This window comes from Notolepis coatsorum (assembly GCF_963971535.1).
Source record: "Notolepis coatsorum genome assembly, chromosome: 1".
Lineage (NCBI taxonomy): Eukaryota > Metazoa > Chordata > Actinopteri > Aulopiformes > Paralepididae > Notolepis > Notolepis coatsorum.
In genome coordinates this window covers 60313005-60340816 of record NC_140165.1, presented here as the reverse complement: position 1 = coordinate 60340816, position 27812 = coordinate 60313005, and the positions used below count along the sequence as shown (strand labels likewise).

The 27812-nt window shown below is 44.2% G+C and overlaps 1 protein-coding gene across 1 annotated transcript; it reads right to left on the bottom strand.

Moving 5' to 3' along the window:
• Positions 1 to 737: 737 nt before the first annotated feature.
• arl6ip6 (ADP-ribosylation factor-like 6 interacting protein 6) lies at positions 738 to 22443 on the bottom strand. Its single transcript, XM_084324089.1, has 4 exons — positions 22112 to 22443; positions 9934 to 9987; positions 7947 to 8079; positions 738 to 2036 (listed from the first exon to the last, which is right to left on the bottom strand). The coding sequence occupies exons 1-4, from the start codon at positions 22281 to 22283 to the stop codon at positions 1943 to 1945; spliced, it is 453 nt and encodes a 150-aa protein (XP_084180215.1). The 5' UTR covers positions 22284 to 22443; the 3' UTR covers positions 738 to 1942.
• Between the last annotated feature and the right edge of the window lie 5369 nt (positions 22444 to 27812).

Below are 27812 nucleotides of genomic sequence, written 5' to 3'. Positions count from 1 at the left end.
TAGTTACTTTGAAGAAAAGGATTTTGCATAGAAAACATGGTAAAGGTTTATTAAGATTATAAACGTTCACATTTGAAGCCTGTCAACTTCAAGAGGACATAATCAGAGCAGCATAACTGGACCAGATACCACTTTAACATGACCTTTAATCAGAGGTGCGTTGCTCATGGGACGGGGTTGCAAGCCGTGCAACCGGCTCTGTGAGCAGAAGTGCGCGCACGCACATGCACTCGCGTGCACACAGGAATGCGCTGCACTCGACTAAGTACTACTTTGCATAACAATAGTGCCGGTCGTCAGGTGTGTTCAAATACGTTCTCAGATACATTCACACACAACTTGTGAATGAAATGTGTTACATTCCATTCATAGAGCAATGCAACACTGCCTTTAATCAGAGCAGCATAACTGCACCACATACCACTTTAACATGACCTTTAATCAGAGCAGCATAATGACCACATTACTTTAACATAACCTTTAATCAGAGCAGCATAACTGGACCACATACCACTTTAACATGACCTTTAATCAGAGCAGCATAACTGCACCACATACCACTTTAACATGACCTTTAATCAGAGCAGCATAACGACCACATTACTTTAACATAACCTTTAATCAGAGCAGCATAACGACCACATACCACTTTAACATAAGCTTTAATCATAGCAGCATAACTGCACCACATACCACTTTAACATGACCTTTAATCAGAGCAGCATAACGACCACATACCACTTTAACATAAGCTTTAATCAGAGCAGCATAACTGCACCACATACCACTTTAACCTGTAGAGGCCAATGGATTGAGGGTTGAACGCTCCCAAGCACTGGAACACACAAACATCATGTAGAATGTATAATTTTACTTTAGATACTTAAGTTAAGTACATTCAATAGCGAATACTTCTTTACTTTTACTTAAGTAGAATTTGAACGGAGGACTTTTACCGGAGTGTCATCGTCACCTGTGTCGACCAAGTCGCCCAGTTACTGCATCCTCACCTGCCTGTGGAACACGTGACTTCATGCCCCTCATCCTCACCTGCCTGTGGAACACGTGACTTCATGCCCCTCATCCTCACCTGCCTGTGGAACACGTGACTTCATGCCCCTCATCCTCACCTGCCTGTGGAACACGTGACTTCATGCCCCTCCACATGTCTGCACGTCCCTGAAGGAATGTATATCAAGTACTCGCCCTGTGATGCCTTGAAATCATGATGTTTGTAAACCATGTCTTGATATCGTTTTGCTGTTAAAATGCAGTGATCTATAGAAGTACTTCATTGTCCAGCACTACAGATCGCTCACAATAAACATTTAGGTTGTCAAGAATCACAAATAAGAATAAAAATGCAGTCGGGGATATATACATTCTTAAAATAAACCATGACAGGGTAGTTACAATAATGAATAGAACATTGTGTTTCTCTGGGCAGGTGTGGGTCAGTGCAGTGACATGAACCACCAGTAGCTGTGGTGAAGGCTCAAAGTGGAGCTTATTGTTCTGTTCAGGGGCTCCGGCGATGTGTCCTTGGGCAAGACACTTAACCCCTAACTGCTCCCAAGACACTTAACCCCTAACTGCTCCCAATGAGCAGGTCGGCACCTTGAGCAAGACACTTAACCCCTAACTGCTCCTGATGAGCAGGTGGGCACCTCGCATGGTCGCCTCCGCCGTGAGTGAGTGAATGTGAGGCATAAGTTCTAAAGCGCTTTGGATAAAAGCTGTTATATAAATGCAGTCCATTTACACACATTACAAGTCTATATAATTGCCTATTGTTCGTGCATGTTATAGCTGTGTGTGTGGTAGTGCAGGGGATATAAACATTCTATTATTTATTGTTTCCGGGGCATGTGAGTCGTCTGTGGTCCAGAGGTCAGAGTGTGTGTGAGTCCTAGCTAATGACGTGCTTGTGTGCGTGTGTGTGTCAGGCGAGGCTCCAGATGCCAGCCAGCGTTGCCACGACACCGTTGAGGACAGCGACACCGTAGCCCACATGGAGAGACTGGCCTGGAGCACGCCTGAGGAAGACACAAGATATACACTGTATTATAATGATTAATACTGAATATAGTTTATACTGTATCATGATTAATACTGGATATAGTTTATACTGTATTATAATGATTAATACTGGATATAGTTTATACTGTATTATAATGATTAATACTAAATAGAATATGTACTGTATCATAATGATTAATACTGAATATAATTTATACTGTATCATAATGATTAATACTGAATATAGTTTATACTGTATTATAATGATTAACACTTTCACTGCCACTCACAAGTTTTCTCGGAATTATTAATATTTCGTTGAAAGCCACTCACGAGATTTCTCTGATTTTTTTTTTAGCGATCTGAAATCATATTGCATCACGCGAGCCTACCCTAGTCTACCCGAGAGCCACCGGCGATCAGATGTGGAAAAAAGCGCCCCCTATCGTCTCCCAGATGACATAAGGGATTTTGGAATGGACTCAATGAAAATGTATGGGGGAAAAAATCCTGTACTCCACATTTTCCAGTCCACTGATGCAGCCGGGGTTATCAGAGTTCATTCTGGAGCCTCTGAGCCCCGCGGAATCATGTACTGCACTGTACACACGTTGGATTTATACACTTATCGATTTTTTCTAATGGTGATCAGGAATTGGAATATACCAGTTGGATACCATCTGATGTCAGGTAAGGAATCTATGTTATCAGTGTTAGGATAATCAGACTCATTTTGATGAAGATATAAGCTGTTTTGTGAAATGTCCTCTTTCGGTTTCACTGTAAAAATCCAAAAGGAAATGAACACGACGATTATCCGTGCGCGGCTCGATTGGGCGTGCGTGTACGTATAATATTGATCATCTAGCGTTTATTTGAAAACTATTCATAAATAGGCCGACAAATATCAACGTTCTGGAATATTCCAGTAAAAGACGATTATCATAGAATGGCCCAGAATAGGCTGTTTTTTTACCTCAAAACGGGTGCTTTTCAAAATGCTCTCAAACGGAAATGAAGCGATAAAAAACCAATCTGCCTTGACAGCACTGACTGGAAAAGGATTCTTTGATAAGCGACGGGCAGATTAGACACAATTTAAAACATAGATTAGGCGATATTAACGCTAACATTAAAGTGGATGGTGGCATTCAAGCGCTAACTCTGGCGCCACCTCGTGGCACTGAAAGTGTTAATACTGAATATAGTTTATACTGTATTATAATGATTAATACTGAATATAATGTATTATGATTAATACTGAATATAATATGTACTGTATCATAATGATTTATACTGAATAGTTTATACTGTATTATGATTAATACTGAATATAAGGCGGCTGGGTGGCGCAGCGGACAAGGCGCTTGTCACCAACGCCAGAGACACTGGTATCGAATCCAGCTGTCAGCGTTGCTTCCGGCTTGGCCGGCCGTCATACTGGCTCGATTGGCAGAGTCAGCGGGAGGGAAGCTGGTGGGTGGGTCTGGGTCGTTGTGGACAGCGACTCCTACAGTTCGGTCGGGGCGCCTGCACAGCGAGGGAAGGATCTAAGAGAGGTAGTGTGACCTTCCACACGTTACACTCTCCCAGTGAGAGTCCGCGCTGCCAGGTGAAAAGAAGTGGTGTGCTGGCTACACATGTGTCGGAGGAAGCATGTGATAGTCTCCGCCCTCCCAGACCGACGGTAGGGGGTAGAGTGAGCAGCGACCAGGAAGGGGATTGGGAATTGGCATAACGACTAACATTGGGAGGGGAGAAAAAATCGGAAAAAGGAGGGAAAAGATAATAATAAAAAATAAAAAACTGAATATAGTTTATACTGTATTATAATGATTAATACTGTATATAATGTATAATGATTAATACTGAATATAGTTTATACTGTATCATAATGATTAATACTGAATATAGTTTATACTGTATTATAATGATTAATACTGAATAGTTTATACTGTATTATAATGATTAATACTGAATATAATGTATACTGTATTATGATTAATACTGAATATAATATGTACTGTATCATAATGATTAATACTGTATTATAATTATTAATACTGAATATCATTTATACTGTATCATAATGATTAATACTGAATATAGTTTATACTGTATTATAATGATTAATACTGAATATAATGTATACTGTATCTATCATAATGATTCATACTGAATGACACATGAATACTAATGAATACATACAGAATATAATTCATATGCACTATTATAATGATTAATACTGAATATAATTTATACTGTATCATAATGATTAATACTGTATTATAATGATTATACATATTATATAAGGTTATTCAGGTTATTGTTAGATATCGGGTCCAGCTCGTTGATCATCTCAAATTGATTGTCTCATGCGTTGTGTTTGTTTCTTTAACAAGGCATCGTCTGCCGGTGGGAATTCTGTATCTCTCCACTGAGCTGGGACGCGTGAATATTAAAGGCAACCAACTTGTGTTCAGCTTTTCTCTGATTGGCCACGACCCCCCGCCCCCTTTTGCCGCGAGCGCGGCAGAGGTCCCTGCAAGCGACAGAGGTCCCAAATGAAATGAATGAAGCGCGGAGCATAATGTATAATGTTATTTCGCGGAGTATAATGTATAATGTTATTTCGCGTTTGTAACGTCATAACATCAGTGGAGGCTGCTGACTGATTAACTCGTAACGTCATAAACCAACTACCGGATTCACTAGTCACTGTACATCAGTGGAGGCTGCGTAACTGACTGATTAACTAGAAACTGCACATTGAGGGGGTTTGAATCACGCTACATCAGTGGAGGCTGCTGACCAGATTATTATTATATTATATCATATATTAAATTATATTTTTTAAACATCCCCAACGCTGCAGCACGCCCCCATTCCTCCCAGGTGTCAGGCGTCAGGCGCCTCATTCGCTTCCATTCATTTTGGGGACCGCGTTCAAATATCATACTTCTGAAGTATAAACAAACTATACTGCTGTGACGATTTTGAATATCTTAACATGTATTTACGCCCATACAATTTTTTAGATGAATGATTGTGGATATAATATAGAAAATATATATGTTCTGTATCTCCACTGAGCTGGGACAGCCCCCGACACTTCTGTTCTGTATCTCCACTGAGCTGGGACAGCCCCCGACACTTCTGTTCTGTATCTCCACTGAGCTGGGACAGCCCCCGACTTCTGTTCTGTATCTCCACTGAGCTGGGACAGCCCCAACACTTCTGTTCTGTATCTCCACTGAGCTGGGACAGCCCCAACACTTCTGTTCTGTATCTCCACTGAGCTGGGACAGCCCCCGACACTTCTGTTCTGTATCCCCACTGAGCTGGGACAGCCCCGACACTTCTGTTCTGTATCTCCACTGAGCTGGGACAGCCCCAACACTTCTGTTCTGTATCTCCACTGAGCTGGGACAGCCCCAACACTTCTGTTCTGTATCTCTCCACTGAGCTGGGACAGCCCCAACACTTCTGTTCTGTATCCCCACTGAGCTGGGACAGCCCCAACACCTCTGTTCTGTATCTCCACTGAGCTGGGACAGCCCCAACACTTCTGTTCTGTATCTCTCCACTGAGCCTCCCCGGAGCAAAATGAAGATAGCGTACACGGTCCAGTTCAATGTATAACAGAAAGAAGTTCATTGAATTAACAGAGGATTCTAACAGAATGAACCACGGAGAAAAAGTCACTTAGTAGAAACAGGAAATGTAACAAAGAAATTAACAAAGATCACAAGTCCGATCTCTAGGTCTCTTCTCCTCCTATTCTCTCTCTCTCCTGCGACAAAGAACTGGCCAAGACACTCTATTTCTTTGCATTCCTTATCTCTTAACACTTTGAGTGCCAGCGACGTGTTATGTCGTCTTATCATGCCCCCCGTTGAGTGCCGACGACGTTTTGTCGTTTTTTCTTTTTATTAGCGATCTGAATTCATTTCATCAACCGAGTCTCCCGTTGGTACAGCAGCCCCTCTAGGAGCCCCGATGGGAAAATACCGCCCCCTATCGTCTATCCCTGTGTAACTGCAGGCCATTCGATTATACTGCTGGATCCCTGTGGGGGGAGCCAACTGGCTCCATTATGCTGGCGAGGGATCTGATGATGAGGGAAGTGATCGCGAGTTGGAAAGCAGCGTGGAATATATATTTACAGCAGCCAATAATCAATAAACGCGATCGATATTTGGAATGGCGATCAGGAATTGGAATAATCTTTTTGGAGAACATCTGATCTAAGGTAAGGAGTCTATGTTACCAGTTTTAGGATAATCAGAGCTGTATTCACTGAGATAACAGCGTGTCCCGTATGTGTGTATGTGTGTGTATGTGATGTTGAGGAAATGAGAGAATCGATTTCTCAGCTCGCTTCTATAGCGTACACATATACTATCGATAATCTAGCGTTTATTTGAAAACGATTCATAAATAGGCCGACAAATGACAACGTGTCTAGTGTATTCGAGAATATTCCAATAAATGCCGCTTATGAGTAGGGATGCCCCGATCGATCGGCCACCGATCGTTATCGGCCGATAATCAGTATAAATATGCGATCGGGGAATTCCGATAATTAGTCATATTCGCCGATCGCGGAAACTGATCAAGTGGATATCTCACTCGCTTGTCTCAGACGCACAGGACCTGCAAACTGCTCCTCCTCCCTAGCCCCGCCCGTACCCGTGTAGAGTTTGTAAACACAGAGGAGGCGGACCTCCTCTGCTGAGTCTAGATAGTGCATTCGACCTGAGCTACCGTTAGCTACCTAGCTATCGTTACTGTTTAAACAAAATTACCCAGTCAACTATTCACTTTTAGTAGGCATTGTCTAACGGTATTTAGCCGGCTAGCTACTGATAGCTCCGGATATCAACAAATGCCCCAGGAAGTCTAGTAGCCCATGTTGATATCTCCGTTAGCTTGCGTTAGCTTGCGTTAGCTTGCGTTAGCTGACGTTAGTTCACGGTTCAAAACGAAATGTCCGATTGAACTAAATAGTTGTCTTAACGTCATCTAGCCGGCTAGCAGTAGCTACAGATAGCTCCTGATATCAATGTCTTATAACATTGATTGAATGCGTATTCGAGCTGAGGGCTTGCTGAATGTGAAATGACCAAAGCATAACGTTACCAAGGCAATAGGGTCCCGCTGCAGCGCCGGAGAATCCTTTTTGGAGCTAGGGCTACTAGAGTACACACAGACAGTGGAGCTGTTTGCAGATAGCGAGCATTTTGACTTGTTGCGTGGTGGCGATGTCTCGCAGATAATACAAGTACAAGTCTAATTATATAATATATATATTTTATAAAAAAAAAAAAAAAAAACTTTTTATATAAAATAAATTTTAATTTCTTTTTAATCAAAAACGATCGGTATCGGATCGGTATCGGCCGATATGGCTCACGACGATCGGTGATCGGTATCGGTGGCAAAAAACGTGATCGGGGCATCCCTACTTATGAGGGAATCTTTCTATTTTCCGAAAATTTTTGAGAAAACGATAGCTTTTCGAAATGCTATAAAAAGGATATGAACCAATTAAAAAACAATCCGTTTCGACAATGTTGACTGCAAACAAGTCATTGATAAGCGACGGGCAGATTAGACACATAGCCATAATTTAAAACATAGATTATGCGTTTTTAACGCTATCATTGAAGTGGATGCTGGCACTCAACAGGGTTTTCAATGTTAAATGGCCGGCACTGATCTAGTTAAGGAGTGCAAGTCATATTAACCCTTTCACTGCCACACTACAGAAGGTTAACCCTTTACTATCACACTACCGATGGTTACCTGCTGTTGTGTGGCAGTGAAAGGGTTAACCTTCTGTGTATTGGCTCTAGGGCCCATCGTATCACTGTTCAGGTTGTCTTTCTACCAGAGGGCCCAGTGTGTGTGTGTGTGTGCGTTACCTGAGGCGTGCCAGTGCCAGCGGGGTGGGGGGGGCCATGCCGGGCTCGTAGGAGTCCAAGTATGTGAGCGTCCAGGAGAGACCGCAGCAGATACAACCAGCTGTCACTGATATCACCATGACACTCCAAAACCCTGGAGAGAGAGACTACAGCTGTCACTGATATCACCATGACACTCCTAAACCCTGGAGAGAGAGAGAGAGAGAGAGAGAGAGACTACAGCTGTCACTGATATCACCATGACACTCCAAAACCCTGGAGAGAGAGACTACAGCTGTCACTGATATCACCATGACACTCCTAAACCCTGGAGAGAGAGAGACTACAGCTGTCACTGATATCACCATGGCACTCCTAAACCCTGGAGAGAGAGAGAGAGACTACAGCTGTCACTGATATCACCATGACACTCCAAAACCCTAGAGAGAGAGAGAGAGAGAGAGAGAGAGAGAGAGAGACTACAGCTGTCACTGATATCACCATGACACTCCAAAACCCTGAAGAGAGAGAGAGAGAGAGAGACTACAGCTGTCACTGATATCACCATGACACACCAAAACCCTAGAGAGAGAGAGAGAGAGAGAGAGAGAGAGAGACTACAGCTGTCACTGATATCACCATGACACTCGAAAACCCTGGGGAGAGAGAGAGAGACTACAGCTGTCACTGATATCACCATGACACTCCAAAACCCTAGAGAGAGAGAGAGAGAGAGAGAGAGAGAGAGAGAGAGACTACAGCTGTCACTGATATCACCATGACACTCCTAACCCCTGGATATTATATTTCCAGTATTCCAGTAAGTACTGTACGTAGATAACAGTCTTAGTTCTATATTCCAGTAAGTACTGTATGTAGATAACAGTCTTAGTTGTATATTCCAGTAAGTACTGTATGTAGATAAGTCTTAGTTCTATATTCCAGTAGGTACTGTATGTAGATAACAGTCTTAGTTCTATATTCCAGTAGGTACTGTATGTAGATAACAGTCTTAGTTGTATATTGCAGTAAGTACTGTATGTAGATAACAGTCTTAGTTGTATATTCCAGTAGGTACTGTATGTAGATAACAGTCTTAGTTCTATATTCCAGTAAGTACTGTATGTAGATAACAGTCTTAGTTCTATATTAATAATAATAATAATAATTTAGGACCTGCTCAGAGGTCATCAATCGGCACACATGCGATGCATGCATGCAATTCGTATCTGCGATTAACCCATCCCGTCGTCCTTCCCCCCCCCAAGGGCAGCCGGGAGCAGACAGGCATCAACGTGAGCCGCGCCAGGGGACCAATCCAAGTGCTCCTGTCCGTCTTCGTCAAGGACGCCACAGCGTTAGCGATCTATTGTTGTGCATGTTTTTCCATTGGGTTTATCTTATCGGGGGGAAACCCTTGCGAGCACGGGGAGAACATGCAAACTCCACACAGAAAGGCCTGGGAGATACCCCACCTGGGTAACTGGCATCATGGAAACCTGGTCCCCAAGCGGGAATCGAACCCTGGACCTTCTTGCTGTGAGGTGACAGTGTTAACCACTACACCACCGTGCCGCTATACAGTACATACAGTAAGTACTGTATGTAGATAACAGTCTTAGTTGTATATTGCAGTAGGTACTGTATGTAGATAACAGTCTTAGTTGTATATTCCAGTAGGTACTGTATGTAGATAACAGTTGTATATTCCAGTAGGTACTGTATGACAGTTGTATATTCCAGTAGGTACTGTATGTAGATAACAGTTGTATATTCCAGTAGGTACTGTATGTAGATAACAGTCTTATATTCCAGTAGGTACTGTATGTAGATAACAGTTGTATATTCCAGTAGGTACTGTATGTAGATAACAGTCTTATATTCCAGTAGGTACTGTATGTAGATAACAGTTGTATATTCCAGTAGGTACTGTATGTAGATAACAGTTGTATATTCCAGTAGGTGTAGATAACAGTCTTGTATGGTATGTGTTGATGGGGCCACTCACCCAGCATCCTGGCCTCAGTCCCATCCTCCATTCTGACTCTCTCAGCCCGCAGCTCTGATGGTAAAAACCATAAATATCAGTAAACACCTGCCCTAACCCCTAGCCCCCATAGCCTCATTAAAGGAACATGCCAACTTCTTGGGAAATTAGCTTATTTGCCATCTACCCTGGAGTTAGACAAGCAGATACATACCATTTTCTTCTCTGTGCATGCATTAGGCTTGGGGAACAGCCGCAACCGTTAGCCTAGCTTAGCGTCATTCACTGGAAGTAGGTGTGCCAGTGTAGCCTAGTTCCCAACAGTTATGAAATACACTCCAAATACAACTCCAAAACTTTCCTGTAAACATGTTGTGACCTGTGTATTTACCATGTGGAGAAACACATTTAAAAAAAAATAACATTTTCGTTTTCTAAGCAGATATATATACAGGTTAATATATTTGTTGCCGAACCACTGCTGCCTGGGCGCAGTGATTTCATCACCTCAAAAGCCCTATTGATTTTTGAAAAACTGTGCTTTTGAGGTAATGAAATCACTGCGCCCAGTCAGCAGTGGTTCAGCAAAAAATATTTCTGAGTATATATCTGCTTAGAAAACTCCAGGGTAGATGGCAAATAAGCTAATTTCCCAAAAAGTTGGCGTGTTCCTTTAAATATGATTTAAAATCACTACCATGAAACAATAGATAACAACAATAGATAATACCAATGTATCAAGCTTCTTCACCTTCTCAGCCCTCGTTATGAATAGTGATAGGTATTTTCAGTTCATTACTGTTTAATATTTTATATCCAGCTCCTCACCATGAATACATGGGTCCCTGGAATGTGCCAGGAGGCACCCAGGCAGGCACCCAGAATACTTTGACCTGATGACCTGTGTGACCTAATGCTTGGCTATATCGGCCTCCGGGCACAGGCCAGTGAGGCCACTGAGGAGGAGCAAAGATGGACATATTATCAGATTCAGCAACAGCTCACATATAACCCCACATATGACCATATACGACCAAGCCTGATCATCTTTTTTTTTTGCTCAACACATTTTATGTTCTTTTACCAATTTCTTTTATCAGTTTTATTTATTCTATGTTTCTGTTATTCTATGTTTTAGTCTTGCCTATTTTTATATTCTTTCTTTCCTTTATTCTCGCTAGTTTTTAAGTTATTTTAACTGTAGCGCTTTGAGATTTGCCCCACAAATGGAATCTTCTATTATTATTATTATTATTAATTATTATTATTATTATTATTATTATTATTATTATTATTATTATTATTATTATTATTATTATTATTATTATTATTATTATTATTATTATTATTAACTATTTATTAACCAGTGGCTCGCTAAATTTGGAACCCACATAGTATTTAAGCCATGATTGTGTCATCATTCTGGAGCCTTGCAGCCCCCATGGAGGGCTGTGGTCTCCAGGACTGTTCCTCGTTCTCTGTGTTTCTGTCAATAAATACCATCGATTGACTTCACCTTCGTCTCCTGAATATCTGTCTGGGCCCCGTTCCCCGTACCTGGATAACTGAGTTAGCCGGATAACTTTCGGTCAAGTCTGACTTAAGCCGGACTTTCCCGTTCCCCGAAGCTGGATTGTCTAAATCACCATGACAACAGATCAAAAAGTTTGAGCCTGGTCGAGAGCAGGGTTTAAGTTCAAGTTAGCCGGATGAACCATCGCCACGCCCCCGCAAAGAAGTGACAGCGCGTTTCCTGAAATTATTCCCACAGTCTAGGATCTGCATTATACCATTCTGAATTACGTTTTTGTGCTCCATTCTTCCAGAGGGGGCTTTTGAAATGTAAAATAGACCCAAAATGCTGATACTAAATTCACTTTGTCCTAAATAATGCACGTTATATACCGTGGCGCTCGCTCGGTGCGATGTACACATTATGTGGTTATTCTAAACACGGGTCTCTCGTTCATTAATGTATAAACAATGAATTGATCCCATCTGGCACAGTGGCGTAGCGGTAGTGCTCAATCCTGGCAACCCGGCGACCGGTGTTCGAAACCCCGTGTTTCCAATATAATTTTTTGGAATATAATATTAATGATTATACGCAAAGGTAGCCTAGTTTTAAGTTAAAATATTATAAATCTACATGCATTGAGGATGTCATTCTTTATATAGCTCTCAACGTGCACCAAATTGAATTATTCCTATATTGCAAAAAGAAGGAAAAGACTAGGTTTCGAACCCCGGTCGTCTGCGTGAAAGTCAAAAGAAGAACCCGTTACACCACTGTTGTGAAGGATCAGATTAAACCGAATATATATATTTATTTATGTATATATATTTAATTGTATTTGTATATCGTTTGATATCCCCTGTATATTCCTTGTACAATATGCATTGAATATCCCTTTAGTCTACTAAACAGCCCATAATAGTTTCATTCTACCATTGGACGAGAACCTGGCGCCAGGTTGCCATACCCCTAGGTCCAAGTTCAATCGTGCCGCCTAACATGTCGAGGCAACCCCCGGTTCCGCGCAGTAATATGTCGGGCGAAATACGAATGGTACTATTTGTTCATAGCGCATATATATATGGCGCAAGTAAAGTAGAACTTTCTTTTAGTCCAGTTCTTTACCCTCCAACAGAGTGACAGACGCAAAGCCTCCCCACGACGCACGTGCGGTGTAGTAGGGCCTACTTGGCCCAGAATAGGCATTGAGATATCGTGTAGATTAATAGTTGAATAGTCATAGTTTGGCACTATACCGTCGAGTTGGACGTATTCTATTAAGCTAATAATAGTCTATTTATGTATGGTGCATCGTTCGGTTAGAGTTCTAAAGTTATCAGTACCCCCATCGTTCCTGACGTTATCTGGACGCTTAACCAGGCTGGTCAGACCCCTAGTGGTGATTGCATCCGAGGAGCTCCGGGCCAAGAGCGACTGGACCTGTATATTGGATTACTCTACCCGGACGACGGCGAGCCTTCCACGGCTTGGATTATGCTTTGTGTGCTTTGATTATTCCATGGATAAAGGCCAACACTGCGGAGTGTTGGAACTACCCCCCGGAGAGGACTCCAGGTGAGACGGCGCTCGACACCAGTGAGGTCGCCTCACGTCTATCCGTTGTGGACCGGCAGCTACCGTCCACAGAGGGTCCAGCTGTATTCGTCTGCGGCCCGAGGTTCTGTGGGCACCGTGTCCAAGACTTTGGATTCTCCCAAGACACCGTCGGCCAGATGGGATACCGCCAGCGGCTTCTCTAACCCCCCCCTCCTACTGTCTTACAACCAGCGGGACCCCCCCCCCCTTTAGTGTATCCAGCTATAATCATCTAAGTACCATCGCTATCGTTTCCTAAATATTCCAGGTTGTATACTTACTCCCTGCGTAACCAGAGATTGGACATTCAATGTTGATTTACCTACGAATACTCATTTGCCATAAAAGTGCATATTTCATATTTCAAATCATAAATGTAATTAAGTGATCGTTGTATACACCCTTTGCTGTATTAAACCTTCGATTTGGTACATTTGTGTGGATTCGTTTCATCAGGTGGGAAAGTGTTCATCATACTTATATCTTGTACTGGGTGGCCAGAAGTTAAAGTACATGAGGTAGTGGTATTAAATATCATATCTAACAATACAGTCAGGGAATTGTACCCCTCAGTTACAATTGGTCCTTCGAGCCGGATGGTAACTAGTGTAATATTAATATAGTGTTATTAATATCGAAATGGCCTATGATGAACACTCCACGAAACGATCCTCCTAACCTAGAACGCCCGCAGCGCAGACGACAGACACCTCAGTACTTAGAGGCTTACACTGTCAGTCAACTACCTAGCCTTCGACAAACGGTAAACGCGGTAAAAGTAGAAAGTAAAATTATGTCTGACCTTAACGAGCAGGTTTCCCCGACCACAGAGGCCCTAGTAGGTCCTAATGTAACTGACCAAGCTCACGGTGGGGACCAGGAGGGAATTGACATGCCTTTACCCCCCGCCACTACTCAAGAAGTAGTCCCCGACCAGCCCCGGGAGGAAGACAACCCTACAGAGAGAGAACTCTGCACGGAAGAAGAGGAGGAGAGCGCCGAGGAACTAGAGCTCCAGGACTCCCCAACGAGTACCCCCAGGAGCGGCTCACGCAGGAGCGGCTCACCTCCACAACCGCCTTCCCCCAGCGAAGCGGAGAGGATACTACAACAGGCGTTCCTCCTCAGCCTGACAGCCTCTACCGAACGCGATCGGCTCCAAGCACAGACGCTTAGCGAGCGCGAACGTCTCCAAGCCCAGGCGACCAGCGAGCGCGAACACCTCCAAGCACAGCAACGGAGCGAAGAACAGCGCACGCGCCTGGAGATGAGACGCTTCCAGACAGAAGAGAATATGGCAAGAGACCGGGCCGACGCCCAGCGTGCCGCTGCCGGTGCCCAAAGAGACGCAGAGCGCGACAGACTACAAGCGCAACTAATAGAGCAGCTGATCAAAAGGACAACTCCCTCTCCCTCCGCCAGGGGTTCAAGGAACTCGTCGAGACAACAGTCAAGAGCAGCGTCTCCTCAACGAGCAAGCGACCCTGAACTTGACCAACAGACCGAGTCTAGACCCCCCGCAGACCCCCTTCCCATACCGGTCCAAGCGAGACCCAGCTACAAGGAAGGAGCGGCATACACTGCGGAGAAGCTAAATAAACGATTACAGGATCTGGAAGATCTGATAGAGGAAGAAGAGGGAGAGGAGGAGAACCAAGCCCGACGACAGCACAGTACTCCACCGGACCAGGAGGTCCCATACAGTCCAGGCTATACCCCCGCGGCGCTGCGCTACAGACCCCCGACTCTATTCACGGGTGAGCACGACGCACGACCAGCCCCGAGGAACAGCACCTGGACCAGCGGGCCATGGTACCCTGCCAGTACCAGCCCACAGCGAGGCGCAAGAGGGGACTCGCCCAGGAGGTCTCTCCCCCAACGCTCGCCGATGTATCAGCCATCCACGGCGTCATACAATGCCACACCGTCATTCCCAGACTTCGCCTATGAGAGTCGAGCACAGTACACGGAGCTCCGGATGTGCTTAGAGACAATGATGGTGGATGTCGCTGATGAACGCCACAAGTATGCAATATTACTGAAGCACCTGAAAGTACCGCGAGCGCACAATATAGCGCTAGCCTATGCTACCTCTTCGACTCCATACACAGCCGCCCTTGCAGCGCTGGATCAGAGATATGGACGTATATGGGATTACGTAATCCAGGAGATAAGGCATATTGACTGCCTACCCCCAGCCACAGACAATCGCTCACTAGACAGCCTGTCAATCAAAGTGCAGTCCCTGGTAGGGATGCTGGGAGCGCAACGGGAGAAGGGCTTGCATGAGCTATACGCCAACTCTAACGTCGAGAGGATTTTGGAGAAGCTGCCACCCGCAAGACAGGAGCGCTTTAGGCGGCAGAGGGATTACCGGGATCCCGACGGCCCCGAGCCATCCCTCCTTGATCTAGCCGACTTCCTGGCGAGAGAAGTCAGCAGCTTACGACTGGACACCTTCGGGCGGAGCACGCCAAGCTCCAGAGAGGGACCCAGGAGAATAAATGATGGAAGAAGATCGGTGACTGTCATGCACCAATCAGAGTCAGTACCGAGCAGTAAGAGTCACAGCACCCCCTCGAGAAAAGAGAAGTGGAAGATAGCGTGTCCCTACTGTGAGAAAGAACACTGGCTGTCACAATGTGACCTATTCACAAAGATGAATGCAGAAGAAGTGAGTCAATGGATAAAGTCCAACCGGCGCTGTTATCGATCAAGAGAGAGTGTGTACCGAGCTGAGATTGAGAAGCTAATCACAGCGGGACACGTAACAAAGATTGACATTAAAGAGGCCGATCAGACGACCGAATCATGGTATGTGCCGCATCACAAGGTCCATCACAACGGCAAGGATCGCATTGTGTTTAACTGCAGCTACCAGATCGGATCCCAAAATCTGAATAAAGAGCTCTTGCCCGGACCCACACTCGGCCCCTCCCTACTAGGCGTGCTACTGCGCTTCCGCCAGGACAAGGTGGCTATAAGCGGGGATATCAAAGGGATGTTCTTGCAGGTGAGACTAGTAGAGGAGGACAAGCCTCTGCTACGGTTCCTATGGAGAGAGAATATCGGAGATGAGAACCCATCCATCTACCAGTGGGAAGTACTCCCCTTCGGAACCACATGCAGCCCGTGCTGTGCTACATTTGCACTACAGAAACACGTCACAGAGGACCCAGCAGCAGATGAAGAGGTCCAACACAGTGTGAAGTACAGTTTCTACGTGGACAACTGTTTACAAAGCGTCTCGACTCAAGAAGAAGCCGAGGCTCTCCTAATCAAGTTACGCGCCTCCCTGATCAAAGGCGGCTTTGATCTCAGGCAGTGGGCCAGCAGTGACCCGCACGTATTGCGCAGCCTCTCCTCCGCGGACAAGGCTGCCAGCAGCGAGACCTGGATGGCGACCATCCCAGGAGAAGCCCAAGAAATGACACTAGGACTAGTCTGGCGCTTCAAAACAGACTCGCTCCACTATAGACACAAACCCTTGGCTCCAGAGCAGGGAAGGTCGGCGGCGATACCGACCACCAGACGGAGTGTGTACAGAACACTCGCCAGACAATATGACCCGTTGGGATGTATTCTACCTTACACCACCAGGGCAAAGATGATTGTACGAGCACTATGGGACAAGGACCAGGGCTGGGACGACCCAATACCCGCACACCTTGCCTCAACATGGAGAGAGTGGGAGACGGAACTCCGCTCACTCCCAGGTGTCAATATACGCCGCAGCTACTTCCCATCCACAGTGAGGCCAGAGACATGCGAGATCGATCTACACGTCTTCAGCGACGCCTCCGAAGTAGCCTACGGATCGGTGGCCTACCTGCGTGCCCAAGAGAAGGGAGGAAAGATACACACTGCTTTCATCCTGGCCCGCTCAAGAATAGCCCCCCGAAAGCAACAATCTATCCCACGTCTAGAGCTCTGCGCAGCCCTCGCAGGAGCGCATCTAGCCACGTTAATCCAACGTGAACTCACCATCCCGGTGCATAGAACAATCTTGTGGTCAGATTCCACGACAGTACTCACATGGATCAAGTCTGATTCATGCAGATACAAAGTCTTCGTGGGAGTCAGAGTCACCGAGATTCAAGAGTTAACAGAAGAAGCGAGCTGGAGGTATGTGGACACCAAACACAACCCAGCTGACGTCATCACCCGGGGAATGTCTCTGGATGACCTAACCCGTCGCAACATCTACAGTGACGGACCAGCATTCCTCAAGCTCCCGGAAGGAGATTGGCCTACACCCACCCCGAGGGAAGCAAGTAACGAGGAGGCTGAGAACAAGAAACCTATGTTCTGTGGACTGAGCACTGTCGCCTCCACAGACCCCAACATAGATGACTGCATTACCCTAGAGAGTGCGCAACAAAGAACATTCCTGCGGCACCACCCAGAGATTCAGTCCACCACTGACATGTCAGCAGCTGACTACGAAGAAGCAGAACTTCTTCTACTACAACGAGCCCAGAGAGACTCGTTCCCCGATGAGCTAGACTGTCTACAGGGAGGAAACCCCGTCCCATCAGACAGCAGACTGATTCACCTGGCACCAGAGAGTGACGCCCATAATCTCATCAGAGTGGGTGGTCGCCTGCGGAGAGCCCCCGATCTACCAGATGACATTAAGTACCCGATCGTCTTGAACAGCCGACACAAGGTCACAGAGCTGATCATAAAGAAATACGACGAGGATGTACACCACGCAGGAGCAGAGAGAGTCTTCGCGGAGATCAGACGTCGTTATTGGATATTGCAAGGGAGAGAAGCAGTACGGCGCTTCCAGCGAACCTGTCTAGACTGCCGTAAGTGGCGCGCGCAGCCCAGCATACCACGGATGGCTGACTTACCCCCCTGTCGCCTCCGAATCGGCGACAAGCCATTCCACTCCACAGGCATGGACTGCTTTGGCCCGTTATATATAAAGAGAGGAAGAGGCACCGAGAAGCGGTGGGGTATTGTATTCAAATGCATGACCACCAGAGCGATACATATCGAGCTCCTTCCGACCATGAGCACAGACTCATTCCTTATGGCCTTCCGGAGATTCGCATCACGGAAAGGAAAACCGTCTACATTGTTGTCTGATCACGGGACCAACTTCAAAGGCGGAGAAAGAGAGCTGAGAGAGAGCTTCCAAGCTATGGGCCCAGAACTTAAGACCCACCTCGCTCCAGCCCAGATTGACTTCCAGTTTAATCCCCCGAACGCACCCCACTTCGGTGGAACCTGGGAACGAGAAGTACGTTCTATAAAGACAGCCCTGTACGCCGTACTCGGAGCCCAGACTGTGGCGGAGGAAGTCCTAATGACAGTCCTCACGGAGATCGAGGGAGTATTGAACTCAAAGCCCCTCGGTTACGTCTCCAGTGATGTAGCAGATGTCGACCCAGTCACCCCCAACACACTCCTAATGGGGCGGCTGGACCCCACGCTACCCCAGACAATGTACAGGCCTGAAGAAGCGAACGGCCGAAGAATGTGGAGGTACAGCCAAGTACTAGCTGACAAGTTTTGGAGCAGCTTCCTACTTCACTACCTACCGTCTCTACAGACCCGCCAGAAGTGGGTAAAAGAGAGAGACAATTTGACAGAAGGAACAGTCGTCATGATTATTGACCAGTCACTACCCAGAGCTATGTGGCCGGCTGGCCGCGTAAGCAAAGTGATCACCGGTGCCGATGGCAAGGTCCGAGCAGCTGAAGTACTCGTCCAAGGGCGCACTTACACACGTCCCGTGGCGAGGCTCATAGAACTGCCCCGACTCCCAGATACTATCGATGATGACCATGACCCTATGACTTTGTGAGTTGACTGACCCTTACAGCGGACCTTGAGTGGTAGACAGTGCGGTTAATCTGTCTCTGTTTAGCTAATTAGGTGGGACTAATTAGGGGGCGGCTGTTGTGAAGGATCAGATTAAACCGAATATATATATTTATTTATGTATATATATTTAATTGTATTTGTATATAGTTTGATATCCCCTGTATATTCCTTGTACAATATGCATTGAATATCCCTTTAGTCTACTAAACAGCCCATAATAGTTTCATTCTACCATTGGACGAGAACCTGGCGCCAGGTTGCCATACCCCTAGGTCCAAGTTCAATCGTGCCGCCTAACATGTCGAGGCAACCCCCGGTTCCGCGCAGTAATATGTCGGGCGAAATACGAATGGTACTATTTGTTCATAGCGCATATATATATGGCGCAAGTAAAGTAGAACTTTCTTTTAGTCCAGTTCTTTACCCTCCAACAGAGTGACAGACGCAAAGCCTCCCCACGACGCACGTGCGGTGTAGTAGGGCCTACTTGGCCCAGAATAGGCATTGAGATATCGTGTAGATTAATAGTTGAATAGTCATAGTTTGGCACTATACCGTCGAGTTGGACGTATTCTATTAAGCTAATAATAGTCTATTTATGTATGGTGCATCGTTCGGTTAGAGTTCTAAAGTTATCAGTACCCCCATCGTTCCTGACGTTATCTGGACGCTTAACCAGGCTGGTCAGACACCTAGTGGTGATTGCATCCGAGGAGCTCCGGGCCAAGAGAGACTGGACCTGTATATTGGATTACTCTACCCGGACGACGGCGAGCCTTCCACGGCTTGGATTATGCTTTGTGTGCTTTGATTATTCCATGGATAAAGGCCAACACTGCGGAGTGTTGGAACTACCCCCCGGAGAGGACTCCAGGTGAGACGGCGCTCGACACCAGTGAGGTCGCCTCACGTCTATCCGTTGTGGACCGGCAGCTACCGTCCACAGAGGGTCCAGCTGTATTCGTCTGCGGCCCGAGGTTCTGTGGGCACCGTGTCCAAGACTTTGGATTCTCCCAAGACACCGTCGGCCAGATGGGATACCGCCAGCGGCTTCTCTAACCCCCCCCTCCTACTGTCTTACAACCAGCGGGACCCCCCCCCCCCCTTTAGTGTATCCAGCTATAATCATCTAAGTACCATCGCTATCGTTTCCTAAATATTCCAGGTTGTATACTTACTCCCTGCGTAACCAGAGATTGGACATTCAATGTTGATTTACCTACGAATACTCATTTGCCATAAAAGTGCATATTTCATATTTCAAATCATAAATGTAATTAAGTGATCGTTGTATACACCCTTTGCTGTATTAAACCTTCGATTTGGTACATTTGTGTGGATTCGTTTCATCAGGTGGGAAAGTGTTCATCATACTTATATCTTGTACTGGGTGGCCAGAAGTTAAAGTACATGAGGTAGTGGTATTAAATATCATATCTAACAATACAGTCAGGGAATTGTACCCCTCAGTTACAACCACAGTGGAGATAAGTAAAAGATCGACCATACATCAATCAATGGGTAAGAGAGCCGTATCGTTATTCTGTATAACAGTTTAACTAATTATTTTCGCTAGCAAGATCTCATTTGATTATTCAATCCAGCAGGCAAGTTTAAAGAAATATAATCTGATTGATTGAGGTAATGAGGGACTTAAAATTAGCCTATAGATAACGCATTTAACTTGTCGGCGAGGCGATTGAGCCGTACTGCAATATGTTAATAAAGTTTTAAATCAATTAATCAATCAATGCCGCTAGAGAATCAGGATCTCTGCTATCGATACGTGCTGGCTTTTCAAATGAAGCGGCCGCGCGCACTTATCCTGGGTCTCAAGTCTGGTTTGAGTTAACGAGACTGAATCCACCTTCGAGGAACAGGAAAATCCCGGCTTCAAACATCGGGTTAACTGAATCTGGATAATGTGACTCTTGATCGACTTAGTTGAACCAGGTACGGGGAATAGGGCCCAGCTGGCTCATCATATCAATCCAAATAACTCAGTTTTATACTATCAAAACTAAAGGCTAGCCACATAGACTTGGCCCAACGTTACAAAAACAAACAGAAATACAGTATTTTGAATATAATTGAAAGGGTAGTGTCAATACGTATATCTTGGTTGGTTGATTGATTGACAGGCTTGTTCATCGATTTGAGTTCACAAGCCAATGTTGCACATCTGTCTGTATGATGTATTGAATAACGTGTCAACTTAAGGGACATTTCACTTCAGTAGAACTTGTCAAAATGCAGCAGTCTTACCTTTATTTAAAGTAATCTACTAGTAAGCTAGCAGTCTTGCCTTTATTTAAAGTAATCTACTAGTAAGCTAGCAGTCTTACCTCTATGTAAAGTAATCTACTAGTAAAAGATAGCAGTCTTACCTCTATGTAAAGTAATCTACTAGTAGTAACTTAGCAGTCTTACCTCTATGTAAAGTCATCTACTAGTAGACTAGTGACCACTGCTGTCCCTGTTGTCTGCTGTCAACACCACCATTATCTTACATTTATTTTGAGGACCAGATCTAAATATAATACTTCTGAAGTATAAACACACATCACAGCAACATTATTCTGTGTAATATATGTTTCTAAGTCAAAGGTACTTGTTTTTTGGAGATAATGTTTGAATTTTTTTTAATTATGAGTAAATTAACTATTTCTCACTTGAGGTGTAGTTTGACCAACTTCTCACAGAATAGTTAGAATCTTTCCTCCAGCGAGGCAGCAGGTAGTAATAATAATAAATTCAATTTGTAACGCACTTTATATTGTACACATGATATTGTATACACAACACACGTCCAATTTACAACAAACTGACTGGATCTGCTTTTATTTCTCAAAGGTAATAATTAATACATCTGTAAAGATACATCACATGCCAAAACAAACACATACCTTCACAGCAGTAGTTTGTTTATACTTCCAGAAAAGTGTGATATTAGACTTGGTCCTCAAAATGAATGGAAGTGAATGAGGAGCCTGACACCTGGTTGATTGATTGAAAACTTTATTAACAGATTGCAGAATGGGTACAATACAGTACGGCTCAATACATACAATTGTTAAGGGGATGCAGACCAGAGAAAGACGTGTGTCTTGTTTACATCAGGGTCCCCCATTTTCAATTCATCATATAGGAGGAATGGTAGTGTTGACAGCAGTGGTCACTCGTTTACTAAATAGTAGATTACTTTACATAGAGGTAAATTGTACTGAAGTAGAACATACATACACACACCTTTCAGGATGGGGTACAGCAGGGCGCAGAGAGCTCCCACCGCGGACACAGCGAGAGCAGAGCCGACCGTGGACACAATGACGGCGGGCCACCGGGTCGGACTGTTCACACCTGTACCGGTACCGGTGCCGGACCTCTGTTCGAGTCCTTCTCCTCTGTCGTCCTGCATCATCCTCGGTCTTCTTCCCAAATAACCTGTTGTCTTGTGCTCAAGGTCTCCCGTTAACCGACCGAATCTTTAACAATCATATAATGTGATGTAGTTGTTGTAGTATATTCATCTCTGGTGTGAAATGCGAGATTGAAAGTTTTGCTGGTGTTGTTGTTGTTTCTCGGCGCTTCCGCATTCCAACAGAGCGCGGGGCGTGGCCAGAGTTGTCTCTAGTCTTAACGCGTGTAGGCTTTGTCTTAACCCATTCATCGTGATACAGACAGCCAGCAAACGTAACCAATCATAATCTTTTTCTTATTTGCAAATAAAGTCTGTGTTAATTGGTTCGTATTTGAACACACACGCACTAAATTAATTAATTTATTTGATTTGATTATTAATAAAGAAAAGAGAAAAAACGACAGGCGAGCCCACAGTTGGCGGCGTTTTGGAGCCCCCTAGTGGTTGAATGCCTCTAGTGGTCCAGTGGATTATTCGATAATTGGGCCGGACGAGATATCGGTACCGAAAAGGCGGCAAAACCTTACATATTTTAAAGTGTTCATAGGGTCAATATAAGTTAATTAAAATATGATAGACTTTCCATAGGAGCAGCTTTTTATATTTTTTGACTGTTTGTTATTTTCCTCTATAGGCGGATTTTCATCAGTTCCAAAAAGAACACAGACAGCCAATAGCACATTAAAATTTCTATAACACTCTTTTTGGACATTCCTTTTTATAAATTAAACAAACCTGTGTCCAATTAAATTAGTTGATGAAGTGGGTGTGGCCTATTATTTGGTGGTGGAGCAGTTCTTTCAGGAATCAAAGCTGAATGGGACACAGCTGTCACAGCTGACTGGTAAGATAAATCCAACTTTAAATGTTACTACATGTTAAGGGTTATGAAAACACATATACAATATATATGTATACACATGTGCATGAGAATTTAAGAAGCATATTTGATTGTTTAGAGACATATTTTGTTACTAACTGTATGTTTCATTGCATAAGGGCAATAACGTAAGGCATCATGCAGGGGTCCTAAAAGTGAATTTGAACATTAGCCCTGAATAGCCGATCTACAAGCTAATGTAAAAACAAAATATTGATTTATCTATTTCAGAGAGTCACGCCATCATAGAGCAGTTCTTACAGGAATCAAAGCTGAATGTGACACAGCTGACTGGTAAGACAAATCAAACTTTTTATTCTTGTGTTTAAACAAATATATATATATATATATATATTTGTTTGTTTAGAGACTTTTGTTTGTTTAGTGCTACTTTAGAAGTGCATTAGCGTCAGATTTCAAGCTAATTAATGTAAAAACTAAATATTAATTTGTCTATTTCAGAGTGTCACGTCCTCGTGAAAAAATGAATCCAACTTCAGTCGTAGGCAGCAGCAAGGTGCATCATCCACTGCTCTGACGGGATTTCTGACTCAAACCTGGTGTCACCCCAAAACATGGACTCATGGAAGTCCTTGCTGAGGGCAGCAGAAATCAGACATCATATCCCAATTTTGGACATAGCCAAAGACTTGTGTGAAGGAGAAATTCCAAAAGTACTGTATCATCGTCGATGCCGTAGCATCTTCACATTGAAAAAATCACTAGACACTATCACTCTAAAAACAGCATCTGCCTCAAAAACAGCATCTGCCTCTGTAGCAGCAGAAGAAACTTCTAGAAGACCATCTAGAGATGCACCAAGCAAATCAATAGTGTATGAAGTGAAGTGTATCTTCTGTGAAAAATCAAGCAAGTATATGAAGGGCCAAAACACGAGGGAACCTCTCATACAATGTTCAGAGTTGCGCGCAGATGACATGATCAGAAAAGCAGCAGTCATCAAACTGGACCAGAGAATGCTTGCTATCACTAGTAGAGAGCTTGTTGCTGCTGAGGGCCAATATCATAGGTCTTGCTACCGTGCATACACATCTCATATTACATCTGGGAAGCCTGCTACCTGCTCTAAGTCAAGGAAAGAAAGTGGAGATGCAGAAAAACAGTATGAGGTAGCAGAAAAAAAAGCCTATGACGAAGTGTTTTCATACATTAGGAATGAACTCTTTCCCAATCCAGAAGTAATACCCATGACAAACTTCTCATCAAGACTAGAATCATCCATGAAGTCTCTTGGTGTCAGCCAGATCAAGGACTCAACTAAGAAACATATCCGCCGTAGGATGGAAGACGAGCTTGGCGGATCCATCCATATCTTTCCTGATGAAAATGGAAAGCTTCTTCTATACCCAGACAGCCTATCAAGGACTGAGCTTGTCAAAACAGTATTGTCCTTGAAAATAGAACTGCAACATATCAGATCAGTGAACCCTGATGATGCTGTAACAAAGGCAGCTTTGCTGATGAGAAATGCTATTAAAAAACAAGACACCAAACAAGTGTGGCCACCTGATGTAGAACAAGGTGAATTCTTAATTCCTGAATCCATCACTCAGTTCTTGCAAACACTACTGAGTGGAGACTGCAACAGCCCGTCTGAAAGAGTAAAACGACTTGTCACCTCCTTTGGTAGTGACTTGGTCTTTGCAGTCACATGTGGCAGAATCAAGCCACCAAAACATTGTTGATATCCTGGAGAACTGCTGGCTGAATCCATTCAGTCCAGACCAATGTGAGTTTGTCAGCTTGTCAACAGCAACTGTTGCCCCACCAGATGTTGGCAATGACCTACTTGATGCTCATAAGATAGGAGAGCAAGCCTATCAAGCCTTCAAACATGAACGTCTCGAGACAACTCCACCAACTACAAAGTTTTATGACAAGATCACAAATAATAAACTGAAAACATTTTCAGAGGTCGGTAAAAAAACACGCAGCAAAGGGCAAGGCAAGGAAGTAATTCTGAAGGCTGATAGGAATCTGTTTGGCCACATGGTTCTGGTGGCCCAGAGCCGAGAGCTACACATGAGAGATGTGTTGGCACATCCACTGGGACCCGTGCCCTGGGCCCTAGCTAATGGGGATGGATCTCTTTGCAAGACAAACAAGGCAACTCTTGCCAGAGAGTTGGAGAAGAGTGTTGCCCCAGCAGAAGTAATCCCCAAACCATCAACAACCATCATCGATGGAATGAGCCTTGTCCAAAAAATGAAAGGAGATGACAAGACATTTGCACAGCTGGCAGAATCAACCCTAGCCAAGGTCTTGCATGAAGGTGGCAATAGTGAACGGATTGATGTTGTCTTTGATGTTTACAAGGACATGTCAATCAAAAATTCAGAAAGGGCAAACAGAGGTGCAGAAATGGGGATCCAGTTCAAAAACATTGTTTCTGGCCACAATATTCAGCAGTGGAGGAAACTGCTCTGCAGTGCTGCAAACAAAGCCAGTCTCATCAAGTTCTTGGTGGAGGAATGGAAACGGCCCAAGCACAGAGATAAACTGCAAGATAAGACACTGTATGTCACTTGTGAAGAAGTCTGCTTCAAAATCACCAAGGACCAGTGGGAGGAGGTAACACAACTGAGATCTACGCAGGAGGAAGCCGACACCTGCATGCTATTGCATGCTCTCCATGCAGCAGAGTCTGGCTACAAGGCAGCGATCATCATAGCTGATGACACAGATGTTCTGGTGCTGTCCCTTGGTTTCAGCAAGGACATTCCATGCCGTGTGTACCAAAAATGTGGCACACAGAACAGGACAAGATTTCTGGACATCACTCTGTGAAAGTGTTGCTGATGCCTTGATTGGCATGCATGCGTTCACCGGTTGTGACACTATAAGTGCATTTGCAGGACGTGGGAAAATGGGCACCTTCAAACAATTGAAGTCAGACAGGGCATACCAAGAAGCCTTCCTTGAGCTGCGCCGTGCTTGGACTCTCTCTGATGAGCTCTCCAAGAAGCTGGAGGAAATCACTTGCCGCATGTATGTACCCTCTACACACACTACAGAAGTCAATCTTCTTCGCTACCAACTTTTCTGCACCAGGCGTGGAGAGGTAGAGTCCAGCCAGCTTCCACCATGTCAGGATTGCCTGTTTATGCATTCAATTCGTGCCAACTATCAGGCTGCTATCTGGAGACGGTCTCTTCAAACCCAGCCATATGTACCAAGCCCTGTGGACCATGGGTGGACCACAAATGATGAAGGGCAGCTGGAAATGCAGTGGATGTGTGGTTCCCCAGCACCAGATGCTGTCTTGCAGTTGCTATCCTGCAAGTGTGTGAGGTCATGCAAACCACCTGAGTGCACATGTCTCAAGAATGGGCTGAAATGCACAAACCTGTGTAAATTACAAACCTGTGCCAACCAATGCAGTGAGGAGACCCCTGCACAGCTGACAGACTCAGATACTGATGATGCACCACTCAAAAAAAGAAAGAAAAAAGTAAAATATGCACAACTGTTTCCTTTCCTTTAAAGTAATGATAACAAGGGGCTAGGTAATTGAACCTCTGTGACTCAGTGATGTTATGTGACATTGTAACATATTTCTGTTATAGCTGATACTGTGTATGTCACCTGTGTTTTGGTTTGTGCTGATGTCATAACTAGGATTGCCTTTTTACTGTCTACTTTACACAGGATGATTGTATAGAGTGTATACATCTGTATACTTTATTTTATTTTGTTGACTGTGTTGGCTCCTTGCTCTGCAGCAGATTATTTTACATTATTTTTGTATCATATTAAAGTTGTCTTGTGCTGCTATTCGTCTGAAATTACTATACTACTTCTATGTCCTGTATCTGTATCCCTGTGGGATCAATGAAGGTATCTATCTATCTATCTATCTATCTATCTATCTATCTATCTATCTATCTATCTAACTCTAAAACCAATTGAATAAGGTATTGAGAAGAACAATATAATTTGTCAAAAAGGTTCCTTAATTAGACAATATACATTGCAATTATTTAGTACTTAAGGGTTTATTACAAGTATCTGTGGCTGGCTAATAGTTCAACACACCCAAAGGAGATGATATAATGAAAGAAGATGATTTCCAGGGAAGGCACTTTTTAGTTTTTTGAATATACAATTTTCACAGATTTGAGGTATAGTGCAGAATTTTGGCTACAGAAAGAGTCATTTTCAAGATAGAAAGGTCATCTTGGGCTTAAATTGAAGCTTAGGGATATGGGAAGTTTTCTATATACAAGTGAGGCAGTGATATTCACCGTAATGTGCTGGAAAATAACCATCTTTGTTGTTATTTGTTAAGCGGACAGTATATTTCTTTGTGTTTCTGTGGATGATGCAGGTCATATTTAACAATACAATGGTAGCATGCCCCAAAATACTATTCTGCTACTTACCCCTATGTGTCAAGATACTACATGACAAATTTTAGACTACCAAGTCGATTTTTGTAATTTTAGTGAATTAATGTATGCCTTTACACAATTTCGCCAGAGCCATATACCAAAAAGGGGGGTTTGAGGTGATAACCACTAAAAAGCTGCCAGTCAGCAAGGTCTATCATATCAAAACCTAATCTAGGGATGTATAGGAATTAAAAAATCACAACTAAACTTTGCCGCCTCACCGGTACCGACATGTCA

What these genes read in the sequence shown, in the direction of transcription:
- arl6ip6 (XM_084324089.1), bottom strand. Translation starts at nt 22,283, where the DNA reads ATGATGCAGGACGACAGAGGAGAAGGACTCGAACAGAGGTCCGGCACC. An exon ending in GCTGTACCCCATCCTGAAAG is followed by an intron (nt 9,988 to 22,111) that starts GTGTGTGTATGT and finishes TTTTACCATCAG; the next exon opens with AGCTGCGGGCTGAGAGAGTC. An exon ending in GACTGAGGCCAGGATGCTGG is followed by an intron (nt 8,080 to 9,933) that starts GTGAGTGGCCCC and finishes CTCTCTCTCCAG; the next exon opens with GGTTTTGGAGTGTCATGGTG.